Source organism: Electrona antarctica (assembly GCF_951216825.1).
Source record: "Electrona antarctica genome assembly, chromosome: 12".
NCBI lineage: Eukaryota > Metazoa > Chordata > Actinopteri > Myctophiformes > Myctophidae > Electrona > Electrona antarctica.
The window spans coordinates 9,538,833-9,553,540 of NC_136793.1; the positions used below are offsets into that span (position 1 = coordinate 9,538,833).

Sequence of the window (14,708 nt, forward strand, 5' to 3'; positions counted from 1 at the left end):
GGGGTCAGAAACACTGGCCAGCAGACAGTAGAGAGAGGAGGGGGTCAGAAACACTGGCCAGCAGACAGTAGAGAGAGGAGGGGGTCAGAAACACTGGCCAGCAGACAGTAGAGAGAGGAGGGGGTCAGAAACACTGGCCAGCAGACAGTAGAGAGAGGAGGGGGTCAGAAACACTGGCCAGCAGACAGTAGAGAGAGGAGGGGGTCAGAAACACTGGCCAGCAGACAGTAGAGAGAGGAGGGGGTCAGAAACACTGGCCAGCAGACAGTAGAGAGAGGAGGGGGTCAGAAACACTGGCCAGCAGACAGTAGAGAGAGGAGGGGGTCAGAAACACTGGCCAGTAGAGAGAGGAGGGCGTCGGAAACACTGGCCAGCAGACAGTAGAGAGAGGAGGGGGTCAGAAACACTGGCCAGTAGACAGTAGAGAGAGGAGGGCGTCGGAAACACTGGCCAGCAGACAGTAGTGAGAGGAGGGCGTCGGAAACACTGGCCAGCAGACAGTAGAGAGAGGAGGGGGTCAGAAACACTGGCCAGCAGACAGTAGAGAGAGGAGGGGGTCAGAAACACTGGCCAGCAGACAGTAGAGAGAGGAGGGGGTCAGAAACACTGGCCAGCAGACAGTAGAGAGAGGAGGGGGTCAGAAACACTGGCCAGCAGACAGTAGAGAGAGGAGGGGGTCAGAAACACTAGCCAGCAGACAGTAGAGAGAGGAGGGGGTCAGAAACACTGGCCAGCAGACAGTAGAGAGAGGAGGGGGTCAGAAACACTGGCCAGCAGACAGTAGAGAGAGGAGGGGGTCAGAAACACTAGCCAGCAGACAGTAGAGAGAGGAGGGGGTCGTACTTATAGGTAATATCATATTATGTGTCAAAGTAGAGCATGTTTTTATACTGTCGTGTTTCCATTGTTGACCGCTATCATTCTCTTTATGCTCTTAGAATACAACACATTCCAGAAGCACCGCCTCACGCAGCTGGATTCCACTCAGCACCTTTCTGTCACACAACTAATAAGGTAAAATACTAATTGTTTTGAAGTACAAAATCATTGTTTTGAGAAGGTTTTTCATAATGGTGTGTGTGTGTGTGTGTGTGTGTGTGTGTGTGTGTGTGTGTGTGTGTGTGTGTGTGTGTGTGTGTGTGTGTGTGTGTGTGTGTGTGTGTGTGTGTGTGTGTGTGTGTGTGTGTGTGTGTGTGTGTGTGTGTGTGTGTGTGTGTGTGTGTGTGTGTGTGTGTGTGTGTGTGTGTGTGTGTGTGTGTGTGTGTGTGTGTGTGTGTGCAAATGTTCTTCCATAATGGTCTACAACCTACATTCAATGTAGTTCAGGTGAAAGGAAGTTTTAAATTGGGTTTAGCTATGGAGGAATGCTCACATGTTATCTTCAGCGAGTAAATGATGTCTCACACAAACAGTCGATCTACAAGCTCACAACACCGTCGATCTACAAGCTCACAACACAGTCGATCTACAAGCTCACAACACAGTCGATCTACAAGCTCACAACACCGTCGATCTACAAGCTCACAACACAGTCGATCTACAAGCTCACAACACCGTCGATCTACAAGCTCACAACACAGTCGATCTACAAGCTCACAACACAGTCGATCTACAAGCTCACAACACAGTCGATCTACAAGCTCACAACACAGTCGATCTACAAGCTCACAACACAGCGTGAAGTGATTTCTCTAGTTTGGGTCTCGAAGACAAAACAATCTCTCTTTTGTGTCAAAGGGTTAGAATGTTTGGGAACCTGCAGTAGATATAGTTGATGATAATAATAAAAAAAAATAAATAAAAAAGGTTTCCTGCATGGTTTGAGCACGATGGGGACAGGAGGAACAGAGAGGTTGTCAAACAGGTTTCCTACCCACATAACACACATTGTACACATGGCACATCATCATTAGAAAAGCGTGCGTGTGCGTGCGTGTGTGTGTGTGTGTGTGTGTGTGTGTGTGTGTGTGTGTGTGTGTGTGTGTGTGTGTGTGTGTGTGTGTGTGTGTGTGTGTGTGCAAATGTTCTTCCATAATGTGTGTGTGTTGTCAAACAGGTTTCCTACCCACATAACACACATTGTACACATGGAACATCATCATTAGAAAAGTAAGTGTGTGTGTGTGTGTGTGTGTGTGTGTGTCCATTTGGTTCCATATCTACACTCTCAGAGTTACAGACCTGTGAGGGTCCATTTGGTTCCATATGTACTCTCAGAGTTACAGACCTGTGAGGGTCCATTTGGTTCCATATGTACACTCTCAGAGTTACAGACCTGTGAGGGTCCATTTGGTTCCATATGTACACTCTCAGAGTTACAGACCTGTGAGGGTCCATTTGGTTCCATATGTACACTCTCAGAGTTACAGACCTGTGAGGGTCCATTTGGTTCCATATGTACACTCTCAGAGTTACAGACCTGTGAGGGTCCATTTGGTTCCATATGTACACTCTCAGAGTTACAGACCTGTGAGGGTCCATTGGAACCCTCTTTGAAAACCGTTGGTCTAAATATATTATATTCATTATATTGTCCAATGTGTGATATAACAATATAAGAGTAATGACAACAAACCTATAATAACAGCAGATTATTCTAACTTACTGTATGTTAATGTTTTACAGTTCAACCAACAGCTGTAGACAGGATGGCCAGTGGAACCTCAGCTTCCATCACTGGTGAGTTCTATCAACCCTTTAAAACTGGGAAAGGATCTGTGTGGTTTTAGAGTTCAGCTAAACGTATATATAGGCCTATATACTGTATTACAGGGGTGCCCAAAAGGTAGATTGTGATCTACCAGTAGATCACAAAGGCTGTGCAGGTAGACCACATGACATGCCCCTAAAAAATATGTAATATATATTATAAATATTTAAAAAAGAATATTTTTGGCATCTGCCACATGAATTAAAGTGACTTGATTGACATCCTGTCAGCTCAAACCCACAATGCGATATATGTAGGCCTACTTTCAATTCAAGAGTGTTGCACACAAATGTCAGTATGCATTCCAAAGTTATATACAAATAAACCCTACCAATTACATTTTCCCCACTTAAACATGTCCCATTCCAAGTGCATTTGTCTTATAACACCAGCGCCGCAATTCTAAAGACCCCTCAGGTACATTTTAAAACTATTTCCAGCATTGGGATAATATGTTTTTTTGGTGGGTAGATCTTGTTGAGCTGGTAATTTTGAAAGTAGCTCTCAAGTCAAAAATCACACCCATGTGAAGTGAGTGGTGCAACTCCTTGTGGGGGTCCCCGGGGGAGGGGGGGGGGGGTTCCAGACCCACAGGAACGCACCCAGGGTGCCGGCCCGATTCCGGCAAGCCGCCCCGCGTCCGAAACGGTTGAGAAATGACAGAGTTACAATGTGGGGGTCCCTCTACAGTGACAGTACTGTACTGTACTGGCACACCCGAAATCACCATATATACAGTTAATATGTGCGTGTGTGTTTGTGTGTGTGTTAGGTTGCGCACAGGTGGTGAAAAACAACCATGCTGTTTTCGTGCTCAGACGCACCCAGCCAGGCAGGCACCCACACACATAGCTCCGTAAAAACGTGTGGGCAACCCTGCTGTATAGCAATGTAGTTTTTTCAGAAAACTCTTAGGATTTAGAACTGTGGTTCTAGCATAGCAGATCTATAGCATAGCAGATCTATAGCATAGCAGATCTATAGCATAGCAAGATCTATATCATAGCAGATCTATATCATAGCAGATCTACAAGCTCACAGCACGTCACTTTGTGCCACGCTGCGAGGTTGTACATAATGGAAGAATCCTCAGTGTTGAGTGTAGAAATGTGGAATAATAAAAATGTGGAATATTTTAACACAGATCCTCTCTTCTGGGGGTCCCTGGCACAAAATAAAAGTTTGAGAACTATTGGCCTCAGGTCTTAATGGGTTAAATCAGATGAAACCAACAAACTGATACTGGTTTAGTCACATCTGTGATTTTTTATCAATATTATGTTTATTTCTCCAACCAGGGAAGAACAGCGAGCCGTCAGAACTGAGCATTGTTCTGATCGGGGGAAGAGCCAGTGCAAAGAGTTCAGTAGGAAACCTCATCCTGGGCAGAGATGGTTTTAAAACAAACAGAATAACTAAGAGTGTCATGAGACAAGAGTTAGTGTCAGGGAGACAGGTCAGTGTGGTCGACACTCCAGGATGGTTGTCTTATTCGCCCCTAGATCTGACCCCAAAATTGACCCAGTTAGAAATCCAACATGGTGTGAGTCTGTGTCCTCCAGGACCACATGCCTTCGTCCTAGTGATGCCATTGGACACCCCATATGGAGGAACAGATCTGTCAGCAGAGGAGCATGTGAGTCTTCTCCTCGGTGACCGAGTGTGGAAACGCGCTATTATGGTGTTCACTGTAGCTGATAAAACCAACATGAGACCTGATCTCATTAGATCTTCCCCTGAGTTAAGATATCTCACTGATAAATGTGAAGGTCGCTTCCATGTTCTTAACATCAATGACAGAGGAGATGGTAGTCAGGTCACACAGCTGATGGAGAAGATAGATCAGATGGTGAAGAGTAGTGGTGGTTACTATGAGACAGAAGAACACGTCTCAGAGGAACTGAAGGAGAAGGAGAGAACTATCAGCAGAAGAGCAGAACAAAGGAGGACAGACTCTCTGAAACAAACCACTGGACTTCCAAAAGATACTGGTACACACACACACACACACACACACACACACACACACACACACACACACACACACACACACACACACACACACACACACACACACACACACACACACACACACACACACACACACACACACACACACACACACACACACACACACACACACACACACACACACACACACACACGTAGTAATGTACGTACATTAGTATTATTCTATGATGTCTATTCTATGTTCTGAACTGTACACTGAACACACCTTTCTGCTGTTATATTATATTATATTATAAATTAGATATTAAGAACAACATAAAATGAATTGGACATTGTATCCTGGTTCTTTAAATCATTCCTATTATGGGCATGTCATTACACTGTAGGGGAACATTCCCAAACAGATCTACAAGCTCACAACATATTGTGTTAATTGTGAGCTTGTAGATGTGCTATTGTTTGCTTTTTGTACTGCGATGAATGATGAAATAATAATGTCTCCAGTTTTTAAATAAGAAACTGTCAAAGTTAAAGTAAACAATGTTTTCTCTGACAGGACTGACTGACCTCAGGATTGTGTTGTTTGGAAGCGGGAAATCTGGGAAGAGTTCAGCAGGAAACACCATTCTAGGAGGAAGTGGTGTTAAAGTTAGTCAGAGAAGTCAAAGGTCAGTGCAGTGTGAGGTGAGACAGGGTAGCGTAGCAGGGAGACATGTGACAGTGGTGGACTCACCAGGCTGGGACTACAACCGTCCACTACAGGACACCTCAGAGATGGACAAACTGGAGATCCAGGACAGTGTGTCTCTCTGTCCTCCTGGACCACATGCTGTCCTTCTGGCCGTTCCTCTTCATAGAGCATTCACCAAAGCACAGAGAGTAGCAGTAGAGGAACACATGACCCTTCTGTCACAGAGCGTGTGGAGTCATGCTATAGTCCTGTTCACCCATGGAGACCGTCTGGGAGACAGAAGCATCGAGCAGCACATCGAGGCTGAAGGAGAAGACCTCTGCTGGCTTGTTGACGCATGTGGGAACAGGTACCATGTCTTCAACAACCAGAATACAGATGACACTCAGGTCACAGAGCTGCTGCAGAAGATGGAGGAGATGGTGGCAGGAAACAGAGGTGGACACTATGAAGATGGTGGAGATGTTTCAGAGACGACGTCAGAGAGGAAGAAGATCAGAGAGGAACATGTCCACACATTGATGACCAAGACACAGAGACAAAGAACTGCTCTGAATGCTCTGTTTGAAGGTGACGTGTTCATTATGATAGTGGAATTTATCATTACTTGTCAAATGTTCGTCTTGAAGGGCCAATGGCACTTATTGGCCCCCCACACAAGCCCTTATTGGCCCCCACACAAGCCCTTATTGGCCCCCACACAAGCCCTTATTGGCCCCCACACAAGCCCTTATTGGCCCCCCACATAAGCCCTTTTTTCCCCCTTTTTTTTGAGAAAGGGCACTCTCTGCAAAAGGGCAGGTGCTCAAGCCTCCTCCACCTCCTCCTCCACCACCTCCACCTCCTCCTCCTCCTCTACCTCCTCCTCCACCTCCTCCTCCACCTCCTCCTCCTCCACCTCCTCCTCCTCCACCTCCACCACCTCCTCCTCCTCCTCCACCTCCTCCTCCTCCACCTCCTCCACCACCTCCTCCTCCTCCTCCTAAACCTCCTCCACCACCGCCCTCCTCCTCCTCCACCTCCTCCACCACCGCCCTCCTCCTCCACCTCCACCTCCTCCTCCTCCACCACCGCCGTCCTCCTCCTCCTCCACCTCCTCCACATCCTCCTCCTCCACCTCCTCCACCACCTCCACCTCCACCTTAAAGCATCAATAATTGTGTGTGCGTGTGTGCGTTTGCGTGTGTGTGTGTGTGCGTTTGCGTGTGTGTGTGTGTGTGTGTGTGCGTGCGTGCGTGCGTGCGTGCGTGCGTGCGTGCGTGCGTGCGTGCGTGCGTGCGTGCGTGCGTGCGTGCGTCAGGAGAACATCAGAGTCTACCAGAGGTGAAGGTGATGCTGGTTGGTGGAGAACAGGATCAGAGAAGCAGAGCTGGAGATCTCATACTGCAGAAGTCTTTGTTTAAACGAACTCCATACAAGGTGAGGAATATGATATGAATGTGATGTTATAATTATAATGAATGACTTCACTCTAAGTAAACATTAAAGAGATCAAATATGTTTTCTGAAGATAATGTATATAATATAATATAATATTATACTATGCTGTCATGAATGTGCATTTTGATCATGTGATCAGTGAAGTGTCACACAGAAATGTGTAATTTTAGATCTGTGCGTCGGCTATTCAAAAATAGCAGATGTACAAGCTCATCGTACGTCACTTCTGCTATTTCTGTTTTTTATTTATTTTTTATCAAAATGTGAGAACTACCAATTAGAAGGCATTTGTAGAATCGGCATCTTAACCCTTGAACTCCCATTGACGGATTTGACGGAATTAATCAATAAATCCAGACCTCCCGTTGACGGAATTGACGGGCTGTCAATCGGGAGCCTAATCGGGACCTTAATGTAGCAAAATTTTAAATATTTTGGCTAATTTGGCTAACGGCGGAAGTAATGTTCCTAAAACCGGCCGAAATCCGCGCGTGCATGGTCGAGCACGCACGCGCATGATCGCGCATGCATCGCTGCGTAAAATGCAATGTTTTGGGCGTGATTAGAGCTTAATTTGACTTAGTTATGAAAAATACGATGATAGCTTAGCATTCCGGACATCTGATGTTGTTGCACAGTAGCAAAGATACTACCGGATATTTTGATTCAAACCGGATGTGGTCATCGTTCACTCGCTCCCCTTTGGTCAGAATCGGCACAATGGTGACGTTACCGCCACCATCAGGACTGATTGTCCCAATACTATAGTCTTGCCCCGTCAAAATGAGATATAGTGTGTAAATCACGGATTTTTCTTTTGGCATTAAAATGATGAATTAAAAATATGAATATATGTCACAAAAGGGCTGCTATTGGGGGTGGCACCCCAAGGGTTTTAATGAGTTAATAAACTGCTCTGAACATATCCTGTGGAGAAGATAGAATGTCAAATTGACAGCTTTCAAACACAGAATTCAGATTATGGCACGATATTAATCCCATATTACTGTCACTGTTAGACAAAGTAAATGAGAATAATACATACAGTAAACATCATATTCCAGGAGTTTAAAACCCAGACTAGACTGACAGAATGTGTCAGACAACAGAGACGAGTTGCTGACAGAACAGTGAGTGTGGTGAACTGTCCAGACTGGTCGACTACACCTCCATCACAGAAGACCAAAGACGTCCTTCTACACGGTGCGACTCTGTGTTCTCCTGGACCCCACGCTGTCCTGGTGACTGTCGATGTCAAGTCCAGTTTCTGTGAAGCTGACAGGAGATCAGTGGAGGAACACATGGAGCTGCTGGGGGACAGAGTCTGGAGATGCGCTCTGGTTCTGTTCACGTGGGGATTCTGGCTGGGAGGGAGACGTGTTGAGGAGTACATCGAGTCTGAAGGAGAACCTCTGAGGTGGATCCTGGAGAAATGTGGCTACAGGTACCATGTTCTGCATGGTGTCAAGTGGGACATTTCAGAAGTCACAGAGCTGATGGAGAAAATAGAATACATGGTGATGAGGGACAGAGGACACTTTGGACAGATGACACTCATTAAAAGACTGACAGGAAGAACAGAAGAACAATGGAAGAAGAGAGAGCAGGAGATGATAGAGAGGATGAGGAGGTCTGTGACGACGGAGCCAGAAGAACCAACCCTGCCAGCTGTCAGGAGAAGGAACAGCATGCAGTGGTTTCCTCCAAGCAGTGAGTATCAATATCCTGTCTACATTGGTGTTGTTGATCCTCCGTGCGTGTGTGTGTGTGTGTGTGTGTGTGTGCGTGCGTGCGTGCGTGCGTGCGTGTGATGACCTTTTGGGTGTAAGAGGTCAAGAGGAACCGTGTCATGTAGGGTTTTCACATCCAGTTGTTTTTATTTTTTTATTGTCAGTGTAAATGTGTTGCTGTCTGTTGTCTTGTGTTCCAGTGAGTGTGTTTATATTGTCAGTGTAAATGTGTTGCTGTCTGTTGTCTTGTGTTCCAGTGAGTGTGTTTATATTGTCAGTGTAAATGTGTTGCTGTCTGTTGTCTTGTGTTCCAGTGAGTGTGTTTATATTGTCAGTGTAAATGTGTTGCTGTCTGTTGTCTTGTGTTCCAGTGAGTGTGTTTATATTGTCAGTGTAAATGTGTTGCTGTCTGTTGTCTTGTGTTCCAGTGAGTGTGTTTATATTGTCAGTGTAAATGTGTTGCTGTCTGTTGTTTTGTGTTCCAGTGAGTGTTTATATTGTCAGTGTAAATGTGTTGCTGTCTGTTGTCTTGTGTTCCAGTGAGTGTGTTTATATTGTCAGTGTAAATGTGTTGCTGTCTGTTGTCTTGTGTTCCAGTGAGTGTGTTTATATTGTCAGTGTAAATGTGTTGCTGTCTGTTGTCTTGTGTTCCAGTGAGTGTGTTTATATTGTCAGTGTAAATGTGTTGCTGTCTGTTGTCTTGTGTTCCAGTGAGTATGTTTATATTGTCAGTGTAAATGTGTTGCTGTCTGTTGGCTTGTGTTCCAGTGAGTGTGTTTATATTGTCAGTGTAAATGTGTTGCTGTCTGTTGTCTTGTGTTCCAGTGAGTGGAGGAACTCGCTCTTCAGGATATGACACCGCCAGTGGAGCTCCAACCTTCACTGATGCTGATGTAAGTGTGAGAGAGGAAGATGTCTCATAGATGAAACTTTAGTCTGACTTTAATCACAAACATTTAAGTTCTCATTTCTTTACTTTATGTTTCATTGTATTTTCAGTCTGTGGTGACGGGGCTAGAAGAATCAACCCTGCCAGCTGTCAGGAGAAGGAACAGCATGCAGTGGTTTCCTCCAAGCAGTGAGTATCAATATCCTGTTTACATCATGATGTCATCACTGTCAGATGGAAACCTGTACTGTATGTCCAATAATGTTACTTTTCAGGAAATAAAAAGAGGCTGTGTTTCAATGGGTAGTAATTATTTAGTCACAGCTGTTGTTAATACTTTTTATTGGTTCAATAGTTATAAAACACACAGCCAGACTACTTATGACATTAATTTAGGAAAAGAATAAACAATGATTATGTAATCGTGTGTGTGTGTTTGTGCGCATGGGTATGTGCATGTGCATAATATATATGTATGTGTGTGCATGTGTATACAATTACTGAACTTTTGTAGTGAACTTTTGCGTGGAAGTTGAGGTCACGGTCAAAATGACATCATGGTTCATGTCGTCAGCTTAAATGTGTTGCTGTCTGTTGTCTTGTGTTCCAGTCAGTGTGTTTATATTGTCAGTGTAAATGTGTTGCTGTCTGTTGTCTTGTGTTCCAGTGAGTGTGTTTATTATTGTCAGTGTAAATGTGTTGCTGTCTGTTGTCTTGTGTTCCAGTGAGTGGAGGAACTCGTTCTTCAGGATTTGACACCATGAGTGTCGTTTCAAGCCAGGCAGAGACTGATGTAAGTGTTTCCATTGTGGTCTATGTATTACATGAATCAACATAGCATAACACTTTGTTGATAACTAAGAGCTTTGGTTACAAATGAAAATGCAATTGATCATATTTTTCCATTGTTGTTTTTATATAGGAAGATAAATCAGATTGAAGTACTGATGATTGATATACCATCTATCTGATATATATTTGCGCTTTTTCACTAATTACAATGGTCCCTCTCTTTCCTGTTGATATTGTGACAAGGAGACACGACAGAAGACTCTGTTTGAGAGACTGACAGGAGTTAAAACTCTAACAGCAGAAGAATGGAAGAAGAGAGAGGAGGAGCTGATCGAGACGATGTTGACGTTTGTGATGACGGAGCCACAAGAACCAAGTAGTGAGTCTTACTGTTGTGGACACACATTACTTACTAAAATGTGTGTGCTCGTGCATTTCATAAAATAACAAGATTGGATTCATTTTCATTAAAGAATGATTAGTAGGCTGCTCTGAGATGAATATTTAGGGTGACCAGATGTCCCCCGGCCGTTGCGTGAAGTCCCTCATTTCCAAGACTTTTCAAGCGTCCCACAAACTGAGACCCTGTCCCACATTGTGACTGGCAGGCATCAGTGTTCAAACTGAGACCCTGTCCCACATTGTGACTGGCAGGCATCGGTGTTCAAACTGAGACCCTGTCCCACATTGTGACTGGCAGGCATCAGTGTTCAAACTGAGACCCTGTCCCACATTGTGACTGGCAGGCATCAGTGTTCAAACTGAGACCCTGTCCCACATTGTGACTGGCAGGCATCAGTGTTCAAACTGAGACCCTGTCCCACATTGTGACTGGCAGGCATCAGTGTTCAAACTGAGACCCTGTCCCACATTGTGACTGGCAGGCATCAGTGTTCAAACTGAGACCCTGTCCCACATTGTGACTTGACAGGCATCAGCGTTCAAACTGAGACCCTGTCCCACATTGTGACTGGCAGGTATCAGTGTTCAAACTGAGACCCTGTCCCACATTGTGACATGGCAGGTATCAGTGTTCAAACTGAGACCCTGTCCCACATTGTGACTGGCAGGCATCAGTGTTCAAACTGAGACCCTGTCCCACATTGTGACTGGCAGGCATCAGTGTTCAAACTGAGACCCTGTCCCACATTGTGACTAGCAGGCCTCAGCGTTCAAACTGAGACCCTGTCCCACATTGTGACATGGCAGGTATAAGTGTTCAAACTGAGACCCTGTCCCACATTGTGACTGGCAGGCATCAGTGTTCAAACTGAGACCCTGTCCCACATTGTGACTGGCAGGTATCAGTGTTCAAACTGAGACCCTGTCCCACATTGTGACTGGCAGGCATCAGTGTTCAAACTGAGACCCTGTCCCACATTGTGACTGGCAGGCATCAGTGTTCAAACTGAGACCCTGTCCCACATTGTGACTGGCAGGCATCAGTGTTCAAACTGAGACCCTGTCCCACATTGTGACTAGCAGGCCTCAGCGTTCAAACTGAGACCCTGTCCCACATTGTGACTAGCAGGCCTCAGCGTTCAAACTGAGACCCTGTCCCACATTGTGACTGGCAGGCATCAGCGTTCAAACTGAGACCCTGTCCCACATTGTGACTAGCAGGCATCAGCGTTCAAACTGAGACCCTGTCCCACATTGTAACATGGAAGGCATCAGTGTTCAAATGCCATAATTAATAGTCAGTCCTCTAATAGTTGGCTTTCTGTTGTAAAGCTCTCTCGTTGTCTCTTTTCCAGCAAGATGTGTTTTTAAGCCTGTCATAATAATAGGCTAACATGAGAAATATCCCCTAGGTTACAGTAGGCCTACCAGTAAGTCGGCCATACCACCCATGACCAAAATTAGCATTTAAAACAATATGTGAGTGAGATGCTAATTGTAAATGTGTGGTGGTGTGCTGTGTTGTCTTGTGTTGCAGTGACAGTGTTTTTATTCTAATTGTAAATGTGTGGTGGTGTGTTTGTTGTCTTGTGTTGCAGTGAGTGGTGACACACCTTCTGCCAAGGTCTCAGATTGGCTGAACAGACATCCTGGACCAATAGCGCCCTCTTCAGGACATGACACCATGAGCAGCTCTGCTCCCAGCCAGGCAGACACTGATGATGTGAGAGATGAAGATGTTTCATAGATGAAAACTTTATTAGGCTTGAGTTATACTTTGTTGCACACACCGGTGTTACGCGGATGAATAGCAGATCTACAAGCTCACAACTAGTAGTGATGAGCATTGTTGTTCTTTTCAGTGTACTGACAATCTATTCAAATCAGATCACTAAAACTTTACTTTGAGTTGTACAGATCTACATTTGTATTATTGTATTAATATGAACATATTTCTACATTGGTTGATCAGTTTAGGTTCATGTTTATTTGTCTTGATTAATTTGTTGTATTTAAATGTATTTTATCATGTATATATTTCTATAAGTTGTTGTATAGTAAATAATTCAGGTTTAAGTACAGAAGGAAATGCCTCTAAACTAAACTAAACTAGGGCCTGACCGATATAATCGTCGTCCAGCTGACATATCAGGCTGATATTTGCATAATTCAGTCATATTGACATAATTGTCCCTTCCTTTAAATCTCTATTGGTCAATAAATTTAAACCCACACCAGTCGGACTGTGGACATTACAATGCATACATTTACAACCATGTGAGCTTTCATTGAAGAGAACATGATTGTATTTCAACATTATTATTATTGTTCAAGCTCAAGTTTATCATGTCATGTTTTATGTTGTCTGTAGAATCCATCCTGAATATTAATGTTTTATGTTGTCTGTAGCATCCATCCTGTATATTAATGTTTTATGTTGTCTGTAGCATCCATCCTGTATATTAATGTTTTATGTTGTCTGTAGCATCCATCCTGTATATTAATGTTTTATGTTGTCTGTAGAATCCATCCTGAATATTAATGTTTTATGTTGTCTGTAGCATCCATCCTGTATATTAATGTTTTATGTTGTCTGTAGCATCCATCCTGAATATTAATGTTTTATGTTGTCTGTAGCATCCATCCTGTATATTAATGTTTTATGTTGTCTGTAGCATCCATCCTGTATATTAATGTTTTATGTTGTCTGTAGCATCCATCCTGTATATTAATGTAAACTGTTCTGTTTCATCTATCAGGGAATAAATCACTTTTATGTAAGAGACAATACTGTAAATTATGTTGTTCTCTTTTACTAAACTATGTTTACTATCTATACCAATGATTAATAGACACAGATTTGTTCAGTTATAAATTATATACATTATAAAATGATTAAATGTAAATTATTAGATGTAAATGTGTCTGTTTTCATCAGGGAACATTATTACACTTCTGGTACAATTGGACACAAACAGGTCAAGAGGTCAAATTAGCTTCAGATGATCATACATCCATACATATGTTTTATTGCTACATTAACACCACAGTATAATTAATTATTACTGTAAATTACTTTAAGGGACTTCTGTGTTTGTTGTTGTGTTTACAGTTGGGGAGTGTTGAGTGTGTTTGCTAGATGAGTAGCTTTGATAGCACTGGTTTCAAACGTGACATTTTGGTTTGCTAAACACTTCAGATGCAGATGTGTGCACATCTGGGAGGGCCAGGAGTCGGGACATGTGTTCCAGATGTGTGCACATCTGGGAGGGCCAGGAGTCGGGACATGTGTTCCAGATGTGTGCACATCTGCGAGGGCCAGGAGTCGGGACATGTGTTCCAGATGTGTGCACATCTGGGAGGGCCAGGAGTCGGGACATGTGTTCCAGATGTGTGCACATCTGGGAGGGCCAGGAGTCGGGACATGTGTTCCAGATGTGTGCACATCTGGGAGGGCCAGGAGTCAGGACATGTGTTCCAGATTTGCACATCTGGGAGGGCCAGGAGTCGGGACATGTGTTCCAGATGTGTGCACATCTGGGAGGGCCAGGAGTCGGGACATGCATGTGTTCCAGCTTATTACTTAGGCTACCGTAAATACCTTGATGTCATATTCGACCATATAGGCCTAATATTGGCCATCATTAAAGGACCAAGCCGTTCTGAAAGGATTCCCTTGCATGGATGGTTCTGGTACAGGATGGTATCCAGACCTGGCGAGCCGACCCGGAACTCTGAACCCCCCCCCCCCCCCCCCCCCCCTTCACCCACAAATGTGGTAATCTGGTTCTCCAAATTGGAGAAAGACTGAAAGAGACTGCTTTCCCTGAATTGAATAGGAACTGAACTAGGACTTTTCAATTCAACAACTGAAAGTGGGCCCCATTTGTTTGTTTTTCATGAATGTTCAAAGCTGTTTATTTTCTGTGAAGTTTAATAATAATTTTTCAGTTAACCTTTAATCCCTGTTTCCGACTCATTTCATTGGTTTTCACTCACTCATTGAGCTCCTCGTCTGAATCTGGTACATTTTCTGGTTTATATGCAGTCAATTAATTTATCTTTACCCACCTTTATCATTAG

At 44.1% G+C, this 14,708-nt stretch overlaps 1 protein-coding gene and 1 long non-coding RNA gene across 2 annotated transcripts; both read left to right on the top strand.

Moving 5' to 3' along the window:
• Positions 1–739: 739 nt before the first annotated feature.
• Positions 740–4,118, top strand: LOC306933856. Its single transcript, XR_013791258.1, has 4 exons — positions 740–849; positions 939–1,014; positions 2,626–2,679; positions 4,009–4,118. It is a non-coding gene; the product is annotated as an uncharacterized lncRNA (long non-coding RNA).
• Positions 4,119–4,507: 389 nt separating this feature from the next.
• LOC306933407 (GTPase IMAP family member 8-like) lies at positions 4,508–13,407 on the top strand. Its single transcript, XM_079515623.1, has 9 exons — positions 4,508–4,701; positions 5,238–5,942; positions 6,673–6,791; positions 7,877–8,522; positions 9,368–9,435; positions 9,542–9,620; positions 10,157–10,224; positions 10,467–10,602; positions 12,224–13,407. The coding sequence occupies exons 1-9, from the start codon at positions 4,539–4,541 to the stop codon at positions 12,370–12,372; spliced, it is 2,133 nt and encodes a 710-aa protein (XP_079371749.1). The 5' UTR covers positions 4,508–4,538; the 3' UTR covers positions 12,373–13,407.
• Positions 13,408–14,708: the final 1,301 nt, after the last annotated feature.

Bases quoted from the DNA above. Each gene is read 5' to 3' on its own strand.
- LOC306933407 (XM_079515623.1), top strand. From the start codon at position 4,539: ATGGAGAAGATAGATCAGATGGTGAAGAGTAGTGGTGGTTACTATGAG. The intron at 4,702-5,237 runs GTACACACACAC...TTTCTCTGACAG, and splicing joins TGGACTTCCAAAAGATACTG to GACTGACTGACCTCAGGATT. The intron at 8,523-9,367 runs GTGAGTATCAAT...CTTGTGTTCCAG, and splicing joins GCAGTGGTTTCCTCCAAGCA to TGAGTGGAGGAACTCGCTCT.